Source organism: Pristiophorus japonicus, chromosome 11 (genome assembly GCF_044704955.1).
Source record: "Pristiophorus japonicus isolate sPriJap1 chromosome 11, sPriJap1.hap1, whole genome shotgun sequence".
NCBI classification, from domain to species: Eukaryota; Metazoa; Chordata; class Chondrichthyes; family Pristiophoridae; genus Pristiophorus; species Pristiophorus japonicus.
The window spans coordinates 117,393,723-117,419,439 of NC_091987.1; the positions used below are offsets into that span (position 1 = coordinate 117,393,723).

The 25,717-nt window shown below is 44.2% G+C and overlaps 1 protein-coding gene across 24 annotated transcripts in view; it reads left to right on the plus strand.

Annotated features, from left to right (window-relative positions):
- Nucleotides 1-25,717, plus strand: part of LOC139276239 (adhesion G-protein coupled receptor G2-like) — a 281,046-nt gene that overhangs the window by 57,495 nt on the left and 197,834 nt on the right. For 18 of the 24 annotated variants that reach the window (XM_070893921.1, XM_070893925.1, XM_070893932.1 and 15 more), the window contains 3 exons: nucleotides 12,504-12,536; nucleotides 15,091-15,129; nucleotides 22,359-22,388. The exons of 4 other annotated variants lie outside the window; for them this stretch is intronic. In XM_070893921.1, coding sequence (XP_070750022.1) covers nucleotides 12,504-12,536; nucleotides 15,091-15,129; nucleotides 22,359-22,388 — 102 coding nt within the window. The remainder of the gene's footprint in view (nucleotides 1-12,503; nucleotides 12,537-15,090; nucleotides 15,130-22,358; nucleotides 22,389-25,717) is intronic. 2 more of the 24 variants (XM_070893940.1, XM_070893943.1) reach the window with 1 other exon arrangement.

Below are 25,717 nucleotides of genomic sequence, written 5' to 3' on the forward strand. Positions count from 1 at the left end.
TAACGTCTCATCCCAAAGACGGCACCTCCAACAGTACAGCGTTCCCTCAGTACTGCACTGGAGTGTCAGCCTAGATCTACTGCTTAAGTCTCAGGAGTGAGACTTGAACCCACAACCTTCTGACTCAGAAGTGCTACCCATTGAACCAAGGCTGACACCGGTAGGAGGAGGAAGAGAACGAATGGCTGGCACGTTAGGCAGCGTCACAGGCACAATTATTGTCCTGTGAGCTACCATGCAAGCAGCACTCAGCAGCTCAGGCAATCGTACCTGAATACGTCAGGAGCCTGCACTTCAGCAGACAAGCTGTGGCAAGAGCTGGTGTCATCTGCTCGAAGCAGATTTGCGGCCATGCTGCGGCATAGGCACAACACTGCCAATGGCAGTGAGGGTAAACTTCGTCAGAATTCTTCCGCCACTCACAGGGGACATCTCCCAAACCAGCCAGTCTGTTGCCTAATGGCACATATGTCAAGTGACTGTGAAACTTAGAAACATAGAAACATAGAAAATAGATGCAGGAGTATTCCATTCGGCCCTTCAAGCCTGCACCGCCATTCAATGAGTTCATGGCTGAACATGCAACTTCAGTACCCCATTCCTGCTTTCTCGCCATACCCCTTGATCCCCCTAGTAATAAGGACTACATCTAACTCCTTTTTGAATATATTTAGTGAATTGGCCTCAACAACTTCCTGTGGTAGAGAATTCCACAGGTTCACCACTCTCTGGGTGAAGAAGTTTCTCCTCATCTCGGTCCTAAATGGCTTACCCCTTATCCTTAGACTGTGACCCCTGGTTCTGGACTTCCCCAACATTGGGAACATTCTTCCTGAATCTAACCTGTCTAAACCCGTCAGAATTTGAAATGTTTCTATGAGGTCCCTTCTCATTCTTCTGAACTCCAGTGAATACAAGCCCAGTTGATCCAGTCTTTCTTGATAGGTCAGTCCCGCCATCCTGGGAATCAGTCTGGTGAACCTTCGCTGCACTCCCTCAATAGCAAGAGTGTCCTTCCTCAAGTTAGGAGACCAAAACTGTACACAATACTCCAGGTGTGGCCTCACCAAGGCCCTGTACAACTGTAGCAACACCTCCCTGTCCCTGTATTCAAATCCCCTCGCTATGAAGGCCAACATGCCATTTGCTTTCTTAACCGCCCGCTGTATCTGCATGCCAACCTTCAATGACTGATGTACCATGACACCCAGGTCTCGTTGCACCTCCCCTTTTCCTAATCTGTCACCATTCAGATAATAGTCTGTCTCTCTGTTTTTACCACCAAAGTGGATAACCTCACATTTATCCACATTATACTTCATCTGCCATGCATTTGCCCACTCACCTAACCTATCCAAGTCACTCTGCAGCCTCATAGCATCCTCCTCGCAGCTCACACTGCCACCCAACTTAGTGTCATCTGCAAATTTGGAGATATTACATTTAATCCCCTCGCCTAAATTATTAATGTAGAATGTAAACAGCTGGGGCCCCAGCACAGAACCTTGCGGTACTCCACTAGTCACTGCCTGCCATTCTGAAATGTACCTATTTACTCCTGTGAAAGACAGATGGATTTTGTTTGTCTCCCTGGTCATTCAGCAGCGATATGACAGCTGTGAATTTCTTTCACATGGAGTTTAGGAGACCATGTGCAATAATGTCCTATTGGTGTCTGCCCACAACACCCATGCCCACATGCACCTTAAGGGCTATAAATCACTCACTGTTGCACTTGTGTGTTACCATGAGCACAGAATCTTGTACATCACATTTAAACTACTAGCTATTCCTTTTTTAATGGAATATACTTATTATGCACCTTTGGAATCTCTGTTGCTCTACAGTGAAGATAAGCTTAGTCAGAATTATTGCACCACTCACAGGAGTCATCACACAGAACAGCCAGTTTGTTGCCTAATGGAGCATATGCGAGGCCACTGTTTCTCCTTCCACCTCACCTCAGCTAGCTCACTCCTCATCTTTCTAAAACCTGCCCTAATCCAATCTGCTGTTCCATTTTTTGCACTGACTTTTTTCATTTCTAATTGGATCTCAAGCCTTATCATATTGTGCTCTCTACTGCCGAGGTGCTCACCCACATTTAGTTCAAGTACCTGATCTATTTTCTTAGACATAATAAGATCTAGCAACTCCTCTGATCTAAAACTGCCTGAGGGAGCAGTCCTGCATGCACTTTAGGAATTCCCTTTTCTCCATTCACTCCCTCTCTTTCCCAATCGATAAGTGTATAATTAAAATCTGCTAGGAAACATTTTTATTGTATTTGCTCATCACTCTAATCTGATTGCGGATTTCCACTTTTCCACTTTCCCAGCCCCCACTTTGGAGGTCCGCAATACACCCCTACTAATGGAACAAGCCCATTTTTATCATTGCGCTCCAACTATATTGACCCTGTCTGTACCATTTCCTTGTCTACATCAACCCTCTCTATCACATGTGACCTTGGATAGCTAAGATAGCTGCTTTTCTGAGACCCACCTGCTGCAACTGGCCCATGTTCTTGGCACCCGAAGTCATGAGCTCCCAGTGTGGGTGCTACACATGCAGAACACTCACTTCCTTTGTTTTAATGAGGTGAGCTACAGAAGTATGAACGAGGTCTGACTCCAACCAAATTGAGTGAGCGTGAAGCCCACTGCATTTATTTCCGCCATGGTCTGAAAGATTTATCCCATTGTGTCAAACTTCCATTTGTGTGACATCTGGAGACTGCTATGTAAAATGTTTGATTCCAGTTCTTGATGGGTATCTTAATGTAATGGTTATCCTATTGCATTAACAGTTTAGAAGTCATAAATTCATCTTATCACCGTGCCAATTTGTTGAGTTCAGGTGACAGTGGGGGTATTAGGATTTATGTATATGTACTTGACGTGCATTTGTATATAACAGCACATCAACACATTACTGAGCTGTTTATAATTATATGATAGATGGGCTTAGGTGCAGGTAAAACCCATTATTTAATTTGAGACTATTTAAAGATTTACCTCTTTGTGTGTGATATATGATGCCTTTTGAAGGATCTAGAAAGTCATGAAAGAGCGATAGGCTCACATGGAAACCAACTATTCCTTAGAAAAGCAGGAATAAAGCAGTTCTTTCAGCTACTCGCAGATTAAAGATTACATTGGGGAGGCCATTTGATATTTACGTAGAACTGACCCTACAGACAAATTGCCTGATGTTTACAGGCAAGACAAGTGTTGTACGGTCACTGTATCAGTGAAGGGATTGTTGTCTTATTATTGTAAGGAATGAAACTGGGAATTCTATACAAGATAGTTTATCTCGAAGCTTACAATGCCATATTATTTCCTGATTCCTTTTGGCGTGGTCTTTACAATAAGGAGAACAATCTAATTACACCTCTGCTCCCCACATTACAAAGTGCCTACACCTCAAAAGTATCTCGTGAGCTGTGAAGTGCTTTGAGGCTGCAATGGCACTGTACAAATATAAATTGTTTTTCTCTCTCTCTTCTCATTCCCACTTTTTTATGTGACATCATGAAACATGCCAACAGGGCCCAATGTCTGTTCCATTTTCAGCTCCACCAATATTTTCAGTATTAATTCCTCATCTAGAATGGTCATGTTTAATTGTTCCATCTCCCTCCTCTTGTATCCTTGCATTCCCACTATCACACTCTCCTGTGAAAGCTGAGAAAAAAATACTCATTTAGTATCTTCTGCTGTTCTTTCTTCCTTCATTGGGAAATGGCAGCATAGTGGTAATGTCAATGGACATTGTAATCCACAGGCCTGGACTAATGATCCTGAGGCATGAGTTCAAATTCCACCATGGCAGCTGGGGCATTTAAATTCAGTTAATCAAATACATTTGGAATAAAATCTAGTATCAGTGATGGTGACTCAGTAATGGTGACCATGAAACTATAAGATTGTTGTAAAAACCATCTGGTTCACTAATATCCTTTATGGAAGGAAATCTGCCATCCTCACCTAATCTGACTCCAGCTCTGAAACGGCCTAGCAAGTCACTTTGTTCCACCAAACCGTTATGGCAAAGTCTCTTCACCACACGGAATGCACCAATTCTAGAAAGTGGCTCACCACCAGCTATGTGATTGACTCTTAACTGCCCTCTGAAATGGCTGAGTAAGCAACTCAGTTGTATGCAACCACTACAAAAAACAAGAAGAAGACTAAGACTGGACGGACCACCCAGCATGAGACCTCGGCACCGGCTAAGGACACCCAGCCCAGTCGACCCTGCAAAGTCCTTCTCACCAACATCTGGGGACTTGTGCCAAAATTCTGAGAGCTGTCCCACAGACTAGTTAAGCAACAGCCTGAAATAGTCTTACTCACAGAATCATACCTTTTAGTCAATGTCCCAGACTCCTCCATCATCAGCCCATAATATGTCCTGTCCCACCGGCAGGACAGACCCACCTAAGGTGGCGGCACAGTGGTATACAGTCGGGAGATGGTGGCCTTGAGAATCCTCAACATTGACTTCGAGGCCCATGAAGTCTCATGGCTTCAGGTCGAGCAATGACAAAGAAACCTCCTAGTGATTACTACCTACAGCCCTCCCTCAGCTGATGAATCAGTACTCCTCCATGTTGAACACCACTTGAAAGAAGCACTGAGAGTAGCAAAGGCACAGAATATACTCTGGGTGGGGGACTTCAAAGTCCATCATCAAGAGTGGCTCGGTAGCACCACGACTGACCGAGCTGGCTGAGTCCTGAAGGACATAGCTGCCAGACTGGGCCTGCAGCACGTGGTGAGAGAACCAACACGAGGGAAAAACCTACTTGACCTTGTCCTCACCAATCTACCTGTCATAGATGCATCTGTCCATGACAGCATTGGTAGCAGTGATAACTGCACAGTCATTGTGGAGATGAAGTCCCATCTTCACACTGAGGACACCATCCATCGTGTCATGTGGCACTACCGCTGTGCTAAATGAGACAAATTCAGAACAGATCTAACAGCTCAAAACTGGACATCCATGAGGCGCTGAGGGCCATCAGCAGCAGCAGAATTGTATTCCACCAAAATCTGTAACCTCCTAGTCCAGCATAGCCCTCACTCTACCATTACCATCAAGCCAAGGGGCCAACCCTGGTTCAATGAAGTGTGTGGAACAGCATGCCAGGAGCAGCACCAGCATATCTAAAAATGACGTGCCAAACTGGTGAAGCTGCAACACAGGATTACAGCATGCTAAACAGTGGAAGCAGCATGCTATAGACAGGGCTAAGCGATCCCACAACCAACAGATCAGATTAAAGCTCTGTAGACCTGCTACATCCAGTCATGAATGGTGGTGGACAATTAAACAATTAATGGGAGGAGGAGCCTCCATGAATCTCCCTGTTCTCAATGATGGCGGAGCCCAGCACATGACTGAAAAAGACAAAGCTGAAGCATTTACAACAATCTTCAGCCAGAAGTGCAGAGTGGATGATCCATATTGGCCTCCTCCTGAGGTCCTTACCATCACAGAAGCCAATCTTCAACCAATTCGATTCACTCCACGTGATATCAAGAAGCGGCTGAGCGCACTGGATACAGCAAAGGCTGTGGGCCCCAACAACATCCCGGTCTGCTGTGCTCCAGAACTAGCCACGTCTCTAGCTAAGCTGTTCCAGTACAGCTTCAACACTGGCATCTATCCAACAATGTGGAAAAATGCCCAGCTAAGTCCTGTCCACAAAAAACAGCACAAATCCAATCCAACCAATTACCACCCCATCAGTCTACTCTCACTCATCAGCAAAGTGATGGAAATGTTGTCAACAGTGCTATCAAGCGGTACTTACTCACCAATAACCTGCTTACCGATGCTCAGTTTGGGTTCTACCAGGCCTCTTAACAGCCTTGGTCCAAACATGAACAAAAGAGCTGAATTCCAGAGGTGAGGTGAGAATGACTGCCCTTGACATCAAGGCAGCATCTGACCAAGTGTGGCATCAAGGATTCCAGCAAAACTGAAGTCAATTGGAATCAATGGGAAACTCTCCACTGGCTGGAGTCATACCTAGCACAAAAGAAGATGGTTGTGGTGGTTGGAGGTCAATCATCTCAGCCCCAGGACATCACTGCAGGAGTTCCTCAGGGCAGTGTCCTAGGCCGAACCATCTTCAGCTGCTTCATTCATGACCTTCCCTCCATCATAAAGTCAGAAGTGGGAATGTTCGCTGATGACTGCACAGTGTTCAGTGCCATTTGCAGCTTCTCAGAAAATGGAGCAGTCCATGGCTGCATGCAGCAAGACCTGGACGACATTCAGGTTTGGGCTGATAAATGGCAAATAACACTCATACCACACAAGCGAGAATCTAACTACCGCCCCTTGACATTCAAAGCCACTACCATCACCGAATCCCCCACATTAACATCCTGGGGGTGGGGGGGGGTCACCATTGACCAGAAATTTAACTGGACCAGCCAGATAAATACTGTGGCAACAAGAGCAAGTCAGGGGCTGAGTATTCTGCGGTGAGTGTTTTACCTTCAGGCTACCCAAGGTCTTTCCATCATCTACAAGACACAAGTCAGGAGTGTGATGGAATACTCTCCACTTGCCTGAATGAGTGCAGCTCCAATAACACTCGAGAAGCTCGACACCATCCAGGACAAAGCAGCCCGCTTGATTGGCACCCCATCCATCACCTTAAAGATTCACTCCCTCCATCACTGACGTACCATGACTGCAATGTGTACCATCTACAAGATGCACTGCAGCAACTTGCCAAGTCTTCTTTGGCAGTACCTCCCAAACCTGTGACCTCTACCACCTAGAAGGACAAGGACAGCAGGTGCATGGGAACACCATCACCTCCACGTTCCCCTCCAAGTCACACACCATCCTGACTTGGAAGTATATCACTGTTCCTTCATCATGGCTGGGTCAAAATACTGGAACTCCCTCCCTAACACCACTGTGGTAGAACCTTCACCACACAGACTACAGCGGTTCAAGAAGGCGGCTCACCACCATCTTCTCAAAGGAAATTAGGGATGGGCAATAAATGCTGGCCTTGCCAGCGATGACAACATCCCATGAACAAATTTAAAAAAAATACATTTCCACCTTCATCTCTAATCCACACCCCCTTTTTTAAAAAAACAATTCTTTATGTTTTTTGTGTTTATAAAATCCAATAATATTTCCCTTTAAACTATCTGCCAGATTTTCCTCTATGTCCTTTCCACAGTTCAGTGATTTATAATATACTCCCAGTGAATTAATACTTCCATTCGTAACTCTAATGTAATCGATTCAGTTTTGAATGTTTCTCTCCTTTCCCAGATCACGCTGCCAACCGCCAGTTGAGAATGGCACTCTCCGCCCCATCTCCCCACATTTGTGCTCATATTCTTCTCTTCATCGCTCCAATGTAACCTGGGAAGGAGGGGGTGGATATTGAAGAAGAGTGCCAGTGTGTGTCACGGGGAGCGGGACAGCAGTGCCAGTATGAACAAGCTGAACTGAAAGGACACAGGGGGGAACATGAGGTGTGAATATAAGAAAAGCGAGGGAGATGACTGCCATCATAAACTGAGGAGGTATCGGGGGGACGAAGACTGCCATCTTGAACTGGGAGGAGGGGGAAGAAGCATGGCTATCTGAAGTGCGGGGAGATATGGAGAAGAGTCCCTACATCAACTGGCGAGACATAGAGTCCCAGTGGGAGGTCAGACAAGAGAGCCTCCATATTATTATGACAACCATACAACCAATTTTAATACAAGTTAATCATCAGCTTTAGCAGCAGAGAGTACTAAAAAAAGAAAGGTATGCACTTATATAGCACATTTCATGACCTTAGGATGTCCCACAGCCAATGAAGTACTTTTGAAGTGTAGTCACTGCTGTAATGTGGGAAACGCAGCAGCCAATTTGTACACAGCCAGCTCCCACAAATTGCAATGTGATAATGACCAGATAATCTGTTTCAGTGATGTTGATTGAGGGATAAATATTGGCTCGGACAGCGGGGAGAGCTCCCCTGCTCTTCTTCAAAATAGTGTCATGGGATCTTTTATGTCCACCTGAGAGGGCAGACAAGGCCTTGGGTTCAGCATTTCATCTGAAAGATGGTTCCTCTGACAGTGCAGCACTCCCTCAGCACTGCACTGGAGTGTCAGCCTAGATTTATTTTGCTCTCAAGTCTCTGGAGTGGGACTTGAACCCACAACCTTCATGACTCAGAGGCAAGAGTGCTACTCACTTAGTCATGGCTGACACGACCAATACCCTGAGCTGTCTCCACAAGTGGTGAGGCAAATCTCCTGTTTTTGCTCTATTGTTCTGCTATTAAGTGATGCTGTAACTGCAGCTTAAGTTATGACCAGTTTTTCCCGCACTGTTCTTTTAGTCTATTCACATGTCAGAGGTCTATATTCAGGTTTTTGAGTTGTCAGCTGTTTTGTAGCTGCTGCTCAGCTTTTGAAAGTGCTCTAGACCGAAACTAATGAGAGAATTTCATCGGTAAGAATGACGATGTTTTGTTATCTGATCCAATCATAAAGATCTCCACAGGCCAAAAGCACTGATCGGGGGTCTTTATCATTGAAGAGGCTTAGTTGTGAAGTGTGTTTAATGCTTAAAGCACCCTACCTTTACCCAAAAGCACTTCCACCACTGACACCTTTGGATTCAGTGGCAGTGCGTAAGGTACATGAGGTGATGATGCTGCCTCCAGAGACAATAAGACCCATATGAATGATGGTTGTCCGTGGCATCTCTAGCGACAGCAATATAAATGCTGCATCATCGTTTGGTGATTCTGACTAATTCTGCTGGCTCTCAGCAAGCTGACTGTCTAGCTAGTGAAATAGTTTCCTAATCACTGAACTGTACCAATCTTCCTATTCATTGAGGAAGTTCTCACGTGTGCAGTTGTTTGTCTATGTTGTATGTCCTATGTCTGTTGCTGTGGAAACGAGTGTGTGCAACCCCGATTGCCTTCTGCCTAAGCTCTAAGCTCTGAAATTCCCTCCCTAAACCTTTCTGCCTCTCCACCTCTCTTTCCTCCTTTAAGATGCTCCTTAAAACCTATCTCTTTGATCAAGTGTGGCTTGGTGTTATTGTTGAAGCAAGGGTGTCTGAAAATGGCTGCAATTTTTTTTTCTTTTTAGCCCTTTAGTATTTTCCTTTAAAATAGGGATCAGTCATCGCTGGGTATTTTGCAACTCCATTGTTTTGAAATGGTTGCATAAAATAAATGCAGCATTAAATGAGAAATTACAAGTGCATATGATGCTATAACAGGTACAAAATAGTGCCTAGTTTAGTACACCGAGTGTCCTTCCACAGCTGCAACAGTTCCCAGATTATCGTGAGAGCAGAAACACTCAACAGCTTCATGAAAGTCCCTACAATCACAATGGTGAACCATCCAAAAATCTTTAGCAACCAACGCCTCGCACTTCATCCTGGCACTTGGCTCCAGTCCACTGCTGGAAACAATCTGCATTCCAGGGAGCACTTCAGGGTTAGGCAACAAGCCTGACATTTACACTTTCAAAGAGGAGCCTCCACCTTCACATTCAACAGTCAACAACTCCTTCCTTGTGGATCCTGAAATACCTGTCTTAGAAAAATGTTTGGGTTGGCTAATTACCTTATAAGACAAGTGTGACTTGCCCTTTACAGTGTTAACTCTTTGCACACACTGGCAATGATGTTTCTTTTTTTACTCACAAGCGAAGCCATGCAGTGTATTTTCTATGGGGATGAAAAAGTTAGAGGTTGTCGAGTCATGTCAAATAGTGTCACAGTGTACCTGGGACAAGTTAAGGAGGGCTTCTTGTGCTATACAGTAGACACTCTGCCCAGTTTTACACTCATTGTGATGGTTTAAAAATTACAAATATGCTACATAATGTGCTACAAGTGTATTGTAGAAGCATCGCAAATTGCCCAGAATGCCAGCGCTTGGACAGTAGAGGAAGCAGAGAGAGGAACAGACGGAACAATCAAAATATCGGCATGGGTCAATGCAATCATGATACAAATAGTATTTTACTGAATATTTTCAGTGGTGCATATCAGTGGAGCAATGTGTTATTGCAATAATCCAAAAGTGACGTACTACTTATTTTTTATTTTTACAACATTTACAGTTGCAAATTACCCAGCGATGACTGATCTCTATTGCAAAGAAAAAGCGTACTAAAGGGCTAAAAAGAAAAAAAACTGCAGGCACTGGAAATCTGGTATAAAAATGCTGAAAACTAACAGCAGATCAGTCAGCATCTGAAACAAGAAAAGACAGATTAACGTTTTGGGTGCAGACTCCAAACCAGAGTTCTGATAAAGGTTCTCAGTACAAAACATGAATCTGTTTTTTCTCTTTACAGAGTGTTGACAGATCTGCTGTGTGTTTTCAGGAGTTTTTGTTTTTCTGTCACTAGTACCAAAAGGACTGGCTCTTGTTCCGACCTGCTCTCCCTATCTGGCACATTAGGACAAATTGCCCACTTTCATAGTTTACCGTGTCGGCTGTCACATCAAACAATGGGCCATGCCAATGTGCTGTCGACTCCCCCTGCTGCTCAAGTACTGAGTGTACGGGTAGAATGAACAGCTGGCCACACCAAATAGCATCAGGTCGGCTAACTTAAATATCAGTGTGGTGCTTTCATCACGTAGCACCGAGAGCTCCACAAAGCGGGTGCGATTTCCTGAACTCACTCTTAAAGCATTGTAAAGAGGGGTGGTCCTTTTTGGAAGAGAGGGCCATACCTGTAGTGACGAGTACTGCAAGAAGCTGCATGGACAGAAGTGGCGGAAAGGGGGATGTCTGCACTGTCAGTTATCCACCAAACCGGGGAATCGGTCCACAAGGAACTTTCTAGCCTCAGAAAGGTTGCCAAGGTACATGCTGCTCTCACTTCGCTTTCTTTCAAAATGTTGCCTTAAAGCACATCTTAACAGCACTTCACGGTAAGTTTCTTGCCAAATCATAGAGCCAACACAACGCTCATGCACTTTCCAATTGTACAGGCACAGTCATTTTTTTTCTGTTGAGCTCTGCAGCATGGATAGGATGCAGTGTTTTCCCTGTAGCAGGCATTCAACATGTCCACATCTTATTTAATATAAAACAAAAACAGAAAAGAGTGTCAGGCAGCATCTGTGGAGAGAAAGACAGAGTTAACCTTTTGGGTCGACGACCCTTCGTCAGAACTGGTAAATGCTTGGAAAAAACAGATTCTTAAGAAGCACTGAAAGGGGGAGGAAAAGAAAGAACAAAGGGGAAGGTCTGTGATAGGGTGGAAGGCAGGCGAGATTAGAGAGACAAAAAGGATGATGGGCCGAATTGAAATGGTAATGACAGAAGTTAGAAAAAAGTTAATCTAGATAAGGTGTAAATGGCGGAATAATGACCAGCTGCCATTGGAGACAAAGAGAAAAAAACCATAAGATTGGGGGAGGGAGCCAAAGATGGGCAGAGGTTATGCTCTGAAATTGTTGAACACGACGTTGAGTCCAGAAGGCTGTAAAGTGCCTAAATAAGTGTCCACATCTATTACCTGGTACCACCGAACCGAATGCTTAAGATGCAAATGCACCTGTCTGATATACCTCCTCTGGCCATCAAATCCCTCTTACAAATCCTCCAAATGCAGTGGGGTATCCAGTGGCACTGAGACCCACCTGATGAGATCATTTTCACCATCACCTCCAGAAATGGGAGGTGGGGGTAGCAATGTCTCTGCTAAATAAAAGAGGAAAATGCTGCCACGTTTTCTTGTCGAGCCCATCTACGCTGTTTGTCAATACTTGACCTCTATGTACCTTCCCCTAACTGGAAAGGCCATGAACTCTGACTTAAGAACAACTTTAGGTGCACAGCTTGCCTGTTGTGCAGGTGTTGTGGACTGTACCTTGTGACAAAAAAGAGTTGGGTTCCACAGCACGTGCATCCTCAATTCTGCATTGTCAAGAGGACATTAAAGGGGAGATTTTCCAACGTCAGCCTCCCAGCAGAGGGCCTCGCCGTCAGCACTGCATGTCAGAGATTTGGGTATGTGTTGCTCATGATGCTTCCAACCATTTAACTTAACTAAACATTATAACAGTGACTACACTTCAAAAGTACTTCACTGGTTGTAAAGCACTTTGAGACGTCCGGTGGTCATGAAAGATGCTATGTGAATGCAAGTCTTTCTTTCTTTAATGTTAAGAATTTCATGTGCCTGAATTACTTTCCTTCTTTAAGGTGTAACTAACGTGCACTTCCAATAATTTAATTTATGGACTAGATTATGTGTACTTGGTTAAAGTACTTACATAAGAATGGGACAGATCCCTCAGTCAACAGAGAGTAGAGGGAAATGTGTTTGGGATGAAAGCAGGTGGATGACAAAAGAGGCCTGCACATAGACCTCGGTAAAAGGGCTTTACTCACTCCTGTTGTGTCCACTTACACTATCCCTACTGTTTATGCATACTATATAACCTTCTGACTTGTCTGTTTTCAGCGGATATCACTACTGAGTCTTTGAACACAACAGGTATCAACAGTTTTCTTCTTATTTTGATGTGTACGATTGATTAAGAAACAACAGACAAGTGATTGAAGTTGCTCATTTTCGTTGGAACGTAGTTCTAAAAAATATCGATCAGAAGCAAGTCTGATATTAAAGCCAATGTTTGCTAATTTAGCAGCAATTCATAGAATCATGGAAAAATTATGACACAGAATGAGGCCACTTGGCCCATCGTGTCCGTTCTGGTCAAAAAAGAGCTACCCAGCCTAATCCCACCTTCCAGCACTAGGTCCGTAGCTCTTTTTGAAGGTGATGAGGGTTTCTGCCTTGACCACCCTTTCAGGCAGTGGGTTCCAGACCCCCACCACCCTTTGGGTGATATTTTGTTTCCTCATCTCTCCTCTAATCCTTCTACCACTTTCTTTAAATCTATGCCCCCTGGTTATTGACCCCTCTGCTAAGGGAAATAGGTCCTTTATATCCACTCTATCCAGGCCCCTCATAATTTTATACACCTCAATTAAATCTTCCTTCAGCCCCCTCTGTTCCAAAGAAAATAACCCAAGCCTTCCAATCTTTCCTCATAGCTAAAATTTTCCAGTCGTTGCAACATCCTCGTAAATCTCCTCTGTACCCTCTCTAGTGCAATCACATCTTTTCTGTAATGTGATGACCAGAACTGTACGCAGTACTCAAGTTATGGCCTAACTAGTGTTATATATAGTTCTAGCATAACTTCCCTGCTCTTATATTCTATGCATCAGCTATTAAAGGAAATTATCCATATGCCATCTTAACCACCTTATCTACCTGTCGTGCTACCTTTAAGGATCTGTAGATATACACTCCAAGTTCCCTCTGTTGCTCCTCACCTCTCAGTATCCTACCATTTATTGTGTATTCCCTTGCCTTGTTGCACCTCCCCAAATGCATTACATCACACTTCTCCGGATTGAATACCATTTTCCACTTTTCTGCCTAACTGACCAGTCCATCGATATCTTCCTGCAGTCTAAAGCTTTCCTACTCACTGTCAAACACACGACCAATATTTGTATCATCTGCAAACTTATTTATCATTCCCTCTACATTTAAGTATAAATCATTAATATATACTCCAAAAAGCAAGGGACCAAGCACTGAGCCCTGTGGAACCCCACTGGAAACAGTCTTCCAATCACAAAAATACCCATCAATCATTAACCTTTGCTTCCTGCCACTGAGCCAATTTTGGATCCAATTTGCCACTCTCCCTTGGATCTCATGGGCTTTTACTTTTTTGATCAGCCTGCCATGTGGGACCTTGTCAAAAACCTTGCTAAAATCCATGCAGATTGCATCAAATGTACTTCTCTCATTTAATTTTTTGAGGAAATAACATGGAGGGTCAATCAAGTTAGTCAGACACAACCTTCCCTTAACAAATCCATGCTGACTGTCCTTGATTAAAATGTATCTTTCAAAATGAAGGTTTATACTATCCATCAGAATTGATTCCAATAATTTTTCCACCACCGAGGTTAGACTAACTGGCCTGTAATTACTCGGTCTATCCCTTCCTCCCTTTTTAAACAAAGGTACAACGTTGGAGTTCTCCAATCCTCTGGCACCACTTTTGTAGCCAGAGAGGATTGAAAAATGATGGCCAGAGTCTCTGAAATTTCCTCCCTTGCTTCTTTTAATAGCCTAGGATATATTTCATCTGGTCGTGGCAATTTATCTATTTTCAAAGATGCTAAACCCCTTAATACTTCCTCTCTTACTATGTTTATGCCATCAATATTTCACTCTCTTCCTCCTTAACTTCAACATCGTCATCGTCCCCCTCTTTTGTGAAGACAGCCACAAAGTATTCATTAAGTACCTTATCCACATCCTTCGCCTTCATACATTTTGGTCCCTAATAGGCCCTACTCTTTCCTTCGTGATACAAAGATGTTTTATAATTATGTAAAGAGTAATCTTTACGTAATTATAAAACATCTTTGTATTTTTTTTAAAATTCTACTTGCCAGTATTTTGTTATGCCCTCTCTTTGCTTTCCTAATTTCCTTTTTAATTTCACCCCTACACTTTCTGCAGTACTGAGCTCTCGATGTCTGATATTAGCTTCCCTTTTTTGCCTCTGTTGACCGGTTGTAAGGACATTGCCAACTTGTGCTACATCTGACCGACTCCTCAATTACTTTTTTTTCCAGTTCTCCAGCATTATTACAGTTACATCTACTCCATCAACCACAACAGTTACCAGAAACATACTCCTTTCATATTGTGGCATGCAGAGATATTTCTTACCATAACTCTTTATCAGGTCCCAATATATTCAAGAAGCTAAATAATGGATTGTGCAGAATAAAACAAGGCAGATCACATTAGAGAAATATTTAATTAAATTCTACCAACTTATAGTTAGATGTGCTATGATTTTTTTTTAATGTATGATTTAAAAACTTTAGTCCATAACTTTTTATTGTTTGTTTTCCATTTCTGACTGACTCCATTTAATAGCATTGTTGGTGTCTGACTGTGCCTTACACATATTACTATATATCTGACCTAATCTATTGTCTATTTTCAGCTGACAGTGCTGTTACTTCTGCTGCTTTCACTACATCAGGTAGCACAGTTTTTTAAAACTATTTTAACTTGTAAACTTAACCCTAACCTTAACTTAACTTAAAAATAACCCTAACCCTAAATTGAAAGTGAAACCTGCATTAGAGTTCTAATCGACAATGGTGAAGTGCCCAAATTTGGAAGGTAGGTCATGGAGTTCTACGGAAGGGGAGAGCACGTGTTCTCATATGTATTTCTCCACACGGATTCCACCTCTGTTAGCGCCCCTGAGGGGCGGTAATGGCTCTGGGAATGGTTACCACCTGGGCGGCCAGTTTCCAGCGCCTCCTTCCAGGACATTTATAGGTGGTTTTGCGGCAGCGCGGAGCTGTACTACCCGGGAGCGGTGGTGTGCAACAACCCTGGTTTCTAATGCGTTGTGAAATTCGGTTGGAGTTGGACCCTTGCGCTCCGTAGTGGGACCGCCTGGGAAAGCAGGCAGTCTAAGCTGTTCTGGCGGCAGTGAGGGAAGGAATGACTGCATGAGGTAAGTGTGATTGTTTTTTTTGTTTTCTTTTTGCAATTTATCTTTATATGGGGTCGGTAATATATTGAGAATGTTTTCTCTGTTTGCGTCCCGACTTTTTTTTGTTACAGGGAGGCCTCTGTTAGGGCACTCCGAAGCCAGCTCTTTAGCAACGGATTTTCAGTTGCTCATCTGGCCTAACGCCCTAAGAGAGGTGTGGAACACCCTCCCTTAGCGCTCCGCTCCACACTCAGGGCCCAGCTGCTGAATTTTGTAGATGCCGACGCAAACTATTTTCTGGCGCAAAATGTACCGCCCGCCACCATTAACGGCCTAAGAAGCCTGCAACTGAAAATCCAGCGAATATCTCAATCAGGTTGTTGAGGATGCAACAAGTAGGGGCTAGATCCTTCCTCACAGGCAGGAAGAGGCAACTGGCAGGTAGTCTCCCAGTGCTATTTCCATTTGTCTTTGTGCGACAGAGATTTGAAGAGGCTTGAGAGCAGATTCCTAGCCTGGCTTGTGGGCTGATTAATGGTGAATGGTTCTAAACGGGGAGCGAAATGACAAAAACACAAGTGAACATTTGAAGATTTGATCAAAAATGTGGCCCCTTACTCTTGATGAAATTACTTTATTTGTTTTATTTTTTAGCAGCATGGGAGAAATTCTGACCAACCAATAGCCACACTGCTGGTTAAATCATTGAACCCTTTTTCCTATCTTTGATTCCTACCTCCTGATTCAATCAGGGGCTCACCAACTAATTTCAATTAGAGTCTCAAGAAAATATAACTGGAAGCTCCAAGTGCAGCAGTCTCCTCAAGCCTGTTCACAAATAAGGGGAATATCAACAATGTTCTGCAGGCCCTCTGTGTCCTGTATTGCACATTATACCACAGCAACAATATTACTGTCCTTGGTAGGGAGCAGCATAGGTCAAGCAGGGTGATAGCAAGATTCAGAAGTCATGCAAAAACATCTAGGGGAAGCAAGGGATATGGAGATCGTGTGGGATAGTAGAGTTGAAGTCGATGATCAGCCATGATCTTATTGAATGGCGGAACAGGCTCGAGGGGCCATAGGGCCTACTTTTGCTCCTATTTCTTATGTTCTTATGTTCTTATGTCAAGGGATTTCATCCTGTTCTCATTAGAAAAGAGGAGATTTTAGTGTGATTTAATAAATGTTTCCTATTGAAATAAATAATGGATTTTGCAGTCAATGGCGAAGAGACGGTACTCGCCGCTGACCTCAAAAAAAGCTTCCCACAAAGATTTAGAGCGTGGATTTCCTCTTTTTCGACGTGACATTGAATTTGGTGCCATCTGTGGTGTCCAGCAACAATGCAGGCAGAAGGCAGGCTGATCAGTAGATCAGTTGGAAGAATTCTCACAGACAGCAAAGCAAGAAGTAAAAACCAGAGATTATAATTAACATTTTATCATTACAGAAAGTGAAATAAAGATTGGGAAATACACATGGGATTAAGGGTGGAGCTGAAATATCCATAAACAAACTTAAAAATATATATTATTATTATTTTAAAAATCATGCAATTTAAATATTATTCTAAGGGAATTACACTTGTAAAAGATATTTTTTTTAGGATCAGAGCAATTGTTCAGCATTAATTATGACTTTGTATGCTGTTAAAAACTCAGTTACTCCAGGCTTAACATTTTCATTGGTTTTTACAGTGAGAATAGTGCGTAAAAAGTTGAAGTCAGTGATTCTGTGTTGATTGCATCTGCGAATACTGCAACAGTGCACCCTGTGCAGGATCAGGATATCGTTACAGCAACTTCTGGATTTCTGTGTTTAACTACGCTTGTGCAGGTACCAGGGGGCCGAAATTTCCCCTTTCATTAAGGCCTCTGGCCAGTGAAAAGCGACAGCCAGGGCTCGTTGCGGATTGGTTGCTGACTTTTCGTGGACTATCCGTTGTTCGCGCAATTGCCCTCAAGCGTTTTCTGGCAGTGACCACATCCGCCCCACTCCCCCCCACTTCCGCCCCGCTGCTGCCGAAGCCTCCCAAGTGCGATATCACGCCCCGGACGTGAAATTCACCTGCAAAAGTCTTCCGGCCATGGTACGGTGCCCCCGACAGCTTTTTCTGTCGGTGCAGTCCTTGTTGGTCGGTGGCGTGACCAACCTTAAAAGGGAGGTGGTGAAGCCGGCAGCGCCATTTTATTTTTTAATGTCGGCTGACTGCCAGGTCGGCCCGACAATTATGCCCCTGGGTTTGGCCAGGCAGCCAACAGGCAGCCTGACACTCCCCCTTGGGTGCCAGGCCGCTGACCCGGCCAAAACGCTCCCTGTTGGCCCAGTGGACCTAACTAAAATAAACGCGGAGCTCGTGGCAGCTCTCCCCTTTAACTGAAGGGGAGAGATGTGATGACGCGCCAGCGCAATGACACCAGCAGCCTGGCGATGATGACTAATTGTGGCAGATATTCAGTCCCACCCCACTTCTGCCCCCATTATTACCGACTTCCTCCCTGCTCGAAAAAAAAATGAAGAGCTGAATTTCGCTGGAACACAATAATAACAGTAATTGCGCCCCATTTCCGGTGGAGGGCAATTTCTGCCGCTCAGAAGTTGCTGTCAATTTTACACAGTAATGAAGGCGAGCGCTGACATTTTCGCTGTCATTACAACTGCAAATTCTGGGCCAATATAAATGGGCCAACGAGACAATTGGGCTAAAATTCAACTTTGGTGAGGTTGCAAAGTAGATGCTACTGAATCATTTGCCCATTATACATCTCACCTGATTTTCTTTTTCATCAACTTCACTGGAAAGGAAAATTGTGCGGGGTGTATAGCGGACAGCTTACTTTGAGCCGCCGCTGAAGGTTAATATTTCACCCCAATGCTCACATCAAGCTCCATTGTGTGTTACCAATGAAATTGTTAAGTTGGGGGATAATGACTGTGCAGGAATTTATGGCAAATATTTTAACCAATCCACTTAATAATAGTACACAGAGAAACTTGAAACCCTAAATGTACTTTTGCAGAAAGAGGGGTTTGATGAGAAGGCAGGGAAATGGAATTCACAACATACAAAAAGGGACAGACTTGTTTGACAAAATAATATTCTTTCCTCTTTATAAAAGTTATTATTTCAAATCTCTATGTTCAAACCATCAGTTCTCACCACAAGGCATTTGCTTGTATCTAAATACTGGGCTAGAAATTGCAGGCAGAGGCGTACCTCTGGAGCATGCCTCTGAAGCGCGAGAAATTTACGAAGCGACCTCCAGGCGCCCAGTCTCGGGCCTCCAGGCTTACGGCGGGGTAAAGGTCCATGGATCCCAGGGACACCGGTGGTTCAGAAGCATCCCTGGGATCACGTCATCCCAGTCCTCCACAAAGGAAGATTCCACTGCAGTCATTTAGGAAGGGAATCCCCTAGTGATATGCAATGAACTCCTCAAATAATTACACAATTTATATAATTCTAATAAATATAAATGCACTGAATTTTAATTTTATTTAGAAGTCCCTTAATGCACCAACCTCAATATAAATTACAATTTTGATAAATAATTTTAAACATCTTAATCTGGGCCAATATTTGCATAAACTTATTTAAAGTGTATGTGCATCATTTTTGATTTGTAAATGTTTAAGTTAAGGCTTAGATATACCCTTACAGTGATGAAAACAGCTTACTTTTACCAGCTGTATGAGTTCCGTGGGCAATTGCTGGGCAACTCAGTGCCAGCAATACTGATTTCCCATGCTGTTCAGAAGGTCTTTCCAACTTCTCCCAAGGTCACTTCTGTAAAATCTGCTTCATTAACCACAACAGGTACCAATAACAAACTCGGTTCATATCTGAATGTACAAAAATAATTATTAACAATGATCAGTATCATAAGAACATAACAACATAAGAAATAGGAATAGGAATAAGCCACCTGGCCCCTCGAGCCTACTCCGTCATTTAATAAGATCATGGCTGATCTGATCATGGACTCGGCTCCACTTCCCTGCCTGCTCCCCATTATTCCCTTATCGCTCAAAAATCTGTCTATCTCCGCCTTAAATATATTCAATGACCCAGCCTCCACAGCTCTCTGGGGCAGATAATTACACAGATTTACAACCCTCTGAGAGAAGAAATTCCTCCTCATCTCAGTTTTAACTGGGGGTCCCCTTATTTTTAGACTATGTCCCCTAGTTTTAGTTTCCCCTATAAGTGGAAATATCCTCTCTGCATCCACCTTGTCGAGCCCCCTCATTATCTTATATGTTTCGATAAGATCACCTCTCATTCTGAACTCCAATGAGTATAGGCCCAACATACTCAACCTATCTTCATAAGTCACCCCCTCATCTCCGGAATCAACTTAGTGTACCTTCTCTGAACAGCCTCCAATGCAAGTATATCCTTCCTTAAATACGGAGACCAAAACTGTACGCAGTACTCTAGGTGTGACCTCACCAATACCCTGTACAATTGTAGAGGGACTACTCTGCTTTTATACTCTATCCCCCTTGCAATAAAGGCCAACATTCCATTTGCCTTCCTGATTACTTGCTGTTCCTGCATACTAACTTTTTGTGTTTCATGCACAAGGACCCTCAGGTCCCTCTGTACTGCAGCACTTTGCAATTTTTCTCCATTTAAATTATAATTTGCTTTTCTACTTTTTCTGCCAAAGCGGATAACTTCACATTAGCCTGTCTATATCTCTTTGCAGATTTTTTGTGGCCTCCCCACAATTTGCTTTCCCACAAAAGTTTGTAGAAACAAATCAATAGCCTTTATAATTCATCAAAGCTCTGAATTTGAATGTGACAGTGTAAATCTGTAATATATCTTCAACATCGAATTCTGCCATTTATCTGACACTGTTCAGAAATATAAATATACTGGGATACGGAGCTAGAAAAGCTGCTGTTAATTGTCTTTTTCCATCTCACTCACAGTTGTAGGGTGTTCGTTTTCCACTCTACTTTGATTGATGGACCTTGGGAATTACAGAAAAGGACTCCACTTAATGCAAAGTTTAGGCTTAAACCAACTGTTAGCTTTATTACGCAAAAAAACAATAAAAATGACAGAACAAAACTTCTGACAGAATCGATCGAAGACATACAATCACCCATTCAGCCAGTTGCTGCTCTTTGTCGATCGTAGGCTCGTAGTCATTGTTCCTTGACCGGTTGTTCCTCTCCGATGTTGCCTTCTTCTCATCCTGCTGGTCAACCGCAGTCTTCCTTCTTGGTCTTCTTGATCTTTTTCCTTCTCGTGTTCTCTCTGAGCTGTTGTTTCCAGCTCTTACCTATATACCCATTTTATGAATATATCTCCTGCTGGGCTGCTTTTCCATTAATGCGTCTGGATTGATCTCAATATTTGTGGTGATCTGTTTGAATGGCTGTGAAGATGGGTTTGGATGGCCACAATTTGCACACGGAGTCGACAGGGTAAAAGATAACTCCTTATCTTTAGTGCCCCGTTATCCAAAAATACACACCTTGTGGGACCCTTGGTTGTCCTGGTCTTTCGTAGACTTGTAGTCTCCATAGGGAACTTGTTTTCCCCCTCTGGCCAATCAATCCAGGGGCTCCTCAGCTTGATTGTATCGATGTTTGATCAGGTCTAGCTCCTGGCCACAGAAATTGCATTAATTTGTGATGAGTCACCACCTGCCCCAGGCTGACGCCGTGTTTCTCCCTCCCAACTAGTCCCAAAGGTTTCTTTAGACCATTTTTAGTTTGTGGCCTCTTCCTGTTCCTTTTGTGAAAATGTGTAAACCTTATACTGTAAATAGCCAGAATCAGCACGACTGAATGATGTGAACTGCTGGATTTTCAGCATTGAAGATTTTGGGGAGGTAATGGCGACCGGGTGGTAATGTTTGTGCCCGGAAATAGTTTGCACCTCAGATATCAAAATCACGCAGCTGGGCCCTAAGTCTGGGATGCAGTGCTAAGGGAGGCATCGTACACCTCTCTTGGGCGCTAGCATGGGAAAATCCCGAGCTAACGAACCGGGCCGGCAGCACTCCGAGCCATGCTTGGGGTGGTGGGGGGGGGGGTGAAACCTGAAAAAAACCATTACCAATACATAGCCCTTGCCACCACAATATAAATCGCAGAAAAAATTTAAAGAAAAAACAATCACCTTACCTTAGGCATTTACTTACTTCTCTGCAGTTGGTATCAGTTGGTCCGCCCGTATTTACAGGTGGTCACTGCGAGGTGCGATGTGGGGCATACGGGTTGGGCGGGAGTCAAAAAGTGCGCCGGTGTCACAACCAGGAGTGTTGTACACTGGCACTGCTCTTCTGGCGGTTCTGGTCCGCGCCGCTGTAAAACCGGCCCTAAAAACCCCCACGGGGCGCTGGAGGTTGACTGCCTGCCCAGAAGACCTCACAGCCTCCATTGCCGCTGCTCCAGGGTGAAAAGCGGAGTGTGACAGAGCAGACAATCCGCCCCCATACATCACATATTACAAGTTTATTACATAAAATTGTGGAAATATTGCTTATGACTCACAATCCATATTTCAGTCATAATTATGATAATCATCTACGAGCAAAAGGTATCAATAACAAGAGAAAATCTTTCACTCAGATGAATCAAACTCATTGCTGTTTTGATTTTCAATGCTTTGTTTAAACAATCTTTGCAAACAGAATCTGAATTTGATAGATGTGTAAGATAGTATCTTTCATTTTCCATTCAATATTGTTATCGATTTCTCAGTATTAAATCTGAAATAATATCTTGTTTATCTTCAGATCCTTCCTTGTGGAGTACAAGCACTTCAGGTCTGTTTACTTCATCGTTTATATAAAGTTATTGAAAAAACATCAGTGGAATATTGCACCACCTGAGCTGAGTTCTGACCTCAGGCCGGCAGCAGTTGGGGTGAAGTAGGCCTCAGTACAGCTGAGTGAGAACAGGGCGAAATCTGTCTGATTGCTCTCCAGGGAGCCTTGCCAGAACGCGTGCCCACCTTGACATAGAAAGAAAGTCTTGCATTTATATAGCACCTGTCATGTCCCAAAGCATTTTACAGCCAATGATGTACTTTTCTAGCGGAGTTACTGTTGTCAGGTAGATAGACTGCAAAGTAGCTCCTGTTCTTGCCAGATATCTGCAGTGCTATCTTAGATGCTGATGGAGTGCTCAATAATAATGCAGGTAGGTGAATGGGCATTGTATCGGTGTTCAGGTTGCTGTTTGTGGCGGCTGGATTGTGGGCGTGAGCCCAGGCTGAAGAGGATGGCGTCAATCTCCCAGGAGCTTGGGATGTTGGCTGGACTGGAGAATTTTAGCTATGAGAAAAGATTGGATAGTCTGGCTTTATTTTCTTTGGAACAGAGGAGGCTGAGGGGAGACCTGTTTGAGGTGTATAAAGTTATGAGGGGCCTAGATAGAGTGGATAGGAAGGACCGATTTCCCTTAGCAAATGGGTCAACAGGGGCACAGTTTTAAAGTAATTGGGAGAAGGAATTAGAGGGGATTTGAGGGCAATTTTTTTTTACCAGGAGTGGCTGTATGAAACGTACTGCCTGAAAGGGTGGTAGAGGCAGAAACCCTTACCACATTTAAAAAGTACTTGGATCTGCTCTTGAAGTGTGTAGCCTACAGGGCTATGGGCCAAGAGCTGGAAAGTGGGAGTAGGCGGGATAGCTCTTTGTCGGCTGGCGCGAACACGATGGGGCGAAATGGCCTTCTTCCAAAATTTCTATGAGCCATCTTGCTGCTCTACTTTCCCCGACAAATATGGCAGGCACAGGTGATTGGTGTAAGAAATAATGCATTGTGGGAACTACTGGGAAATCTGTGCTGATCTCCCTGATTGTATTCTGATGATCACATACCAGCTGAGCACTGAGAGAGTAGAAGCTCTTAATGTTCATGTCGGGCACAGTATTAAGAACAAGGGTCTGAACAGCTACATGAAGGTAATCAATTACTCTTTACAATCATGGGACCCCAGCAGTGTGATAGAATTGTACTCTGTCTAGGCCCCAAGCTCTGGATTCACTCCGTAACCTTTCCCAGTTCCTTTTAATATGCTCCTTAAAACCTAACTCTGTTACCTGTCCTAATATATCCTTATGTGGCTCGGTATCAAAGTTCGTTTGATAATGCTCATGCAAAGTGCCTTGGGACGTTCTGCATGATAAAGATGCTAAATAAACGCATGTTGTTGTTGTTGTTGCTGCCCTGCTGTGCTGTGCTATCCTCTCCAAGTACTGACCTTTCACATTAGGAACTTAGGGTGCAGAAGTTGTCTGGAGGTCTTCACTGAGGAGATGGCACAGCTCTGTCACTATTTTCCTATTAAACCTCAGCCTCTTATAGCACTGCCCTTTCATTCATGGCCTCTTCTGCTCTTCATCCTCTTCTCACTTGTCTTGACCTGGCTGGATTTAACAATGCATCATTAGACCCTCATCTGAATATTTAAAGAAGGGCCTTGCCAGCTTCAGGTGGTGCCTGTTTGCCGCCTGCTCAGAAGAGCTGTTATAATAGTAGACAATGGTATCCAGCGGGGACATTGGCACTAAGTCACCCAGTGGCTTTTAACTTCCCCCCTCCTGCCTGGTTTCGTTCAGGCGGGTAGGGATAAAACTGACCCCAACCTTGAGTGTCAGTGGTATAATGACAGATTGTAAATGTCTTTCATAACCTGTAACATCTCAGTGAGAGTATCCATTTCATGTAAAGAATCCTTCAGTCTGTGATCTGAGTATGGGGGAAATCTGGGGGGAATTTTCCCCCTAAAAATGGGTGTGTTGGGGTTGGGTAGGCTGCAAACATGTAAAAAATATCTCAAACCCAAACCCAATCCTCCCCGAACCCTCCACCTTTTTAAACAGGTGGGATGGGATGGGAAGGTGGTCGACCAAGCCGCTCCCAGGAGGCCACTCACTCATTTAAATATTTTAATTTGCTCACGTGCCTCAGATTTTACCTCCATTTTAAATTTCACATACGCTGGCCCGCCGGGTTTCCGGGGCCTCGGGAAACCTGACAGCTGAAGGGAGGTGAGGACTGCTGGATTCAGCAGGTAAATGCCCTTCCAGCACTCCTTGTGTCATCTTCTACCAACCTGGCCTTTCCTACCTCACCCCTCCCCACACCCCCAGGGGGGGTTTCTTTTGTTTATTTATTTTTTATTCGTTCAAGGGATGTGGGTGTCGCTGGCAAGGCCAGCATTTATTACCAATCCCTAATTGCCCTTGAGAAGGTGATGGTGCGCCACCTTCTTGAACCGTTGCAGTCCGGCTAGTGAAAGTACTTCCATAGTCTTGTTAGGGAGGTAGTTCCACGATTTTGACCCAGCAACGATGAAGGAACAGCGATACATTCCCAAGTCAGGATGGCATGTGACTTGCAGGGGAACCTGGAGGTGGTGTTGTTCCCAGGTGCCTGCTGCCCTTGTTCTTCTTGATGGTAGAGGTCCGCCGTGAGGGCTTCTGGAGTATCCTCCTCAGATTCAGCTGCCCTCCAAAGTTTGTCACCATTCTGGTCCTGCCTACTCCACCATGATATACAAGCCATGATTCTGACCAACGGATCCACTACAGACCCATTCCATGTTCGGACCGGGGTCAAGCAAGGCTGTGTCATTGCACCAACACTCTTCTCGATCTTCCTTGCTGCAATGAGCGTGGCGGCCCCGATCTGCAAGAGACCATCAGCGGTAGGTCGGGCCGTAAAAGGAGTGGGGAGCGGCGGCCCTTGGACAGTGTGGCGGCATACCATTTCAAGGTACAGAACAAGCTGGTGCAGGAGGGTGACTGCAGCAAAGAGGGACATCATCAAGGTCCAGGTTGGTGATTGGAGTGCGGGCAGGTACAGCAGGATTGGCGAGGTTGGGGCAAAAGAGCATTGAGAGAATGTAGAGGGATGTGATCAGGACCCGGGAGAGGCGTGAGTTTGGGACCAGAAGAGGCGAGGACCCAGGGGCAGCACGGGCCAGCCTACACTGCGATATGTGTGCGCACTAGGCCCGTGCAGCAAAGCAGGTCTCCAGTTGTCTTGGGTAACCCTTGCCATTGGACTAAGACCTAGCACTGTCAAGCCCGTGTGGTGGCTGGTGTGCAACGGCCACCACATATTAAAAAATCCATGCACAGGC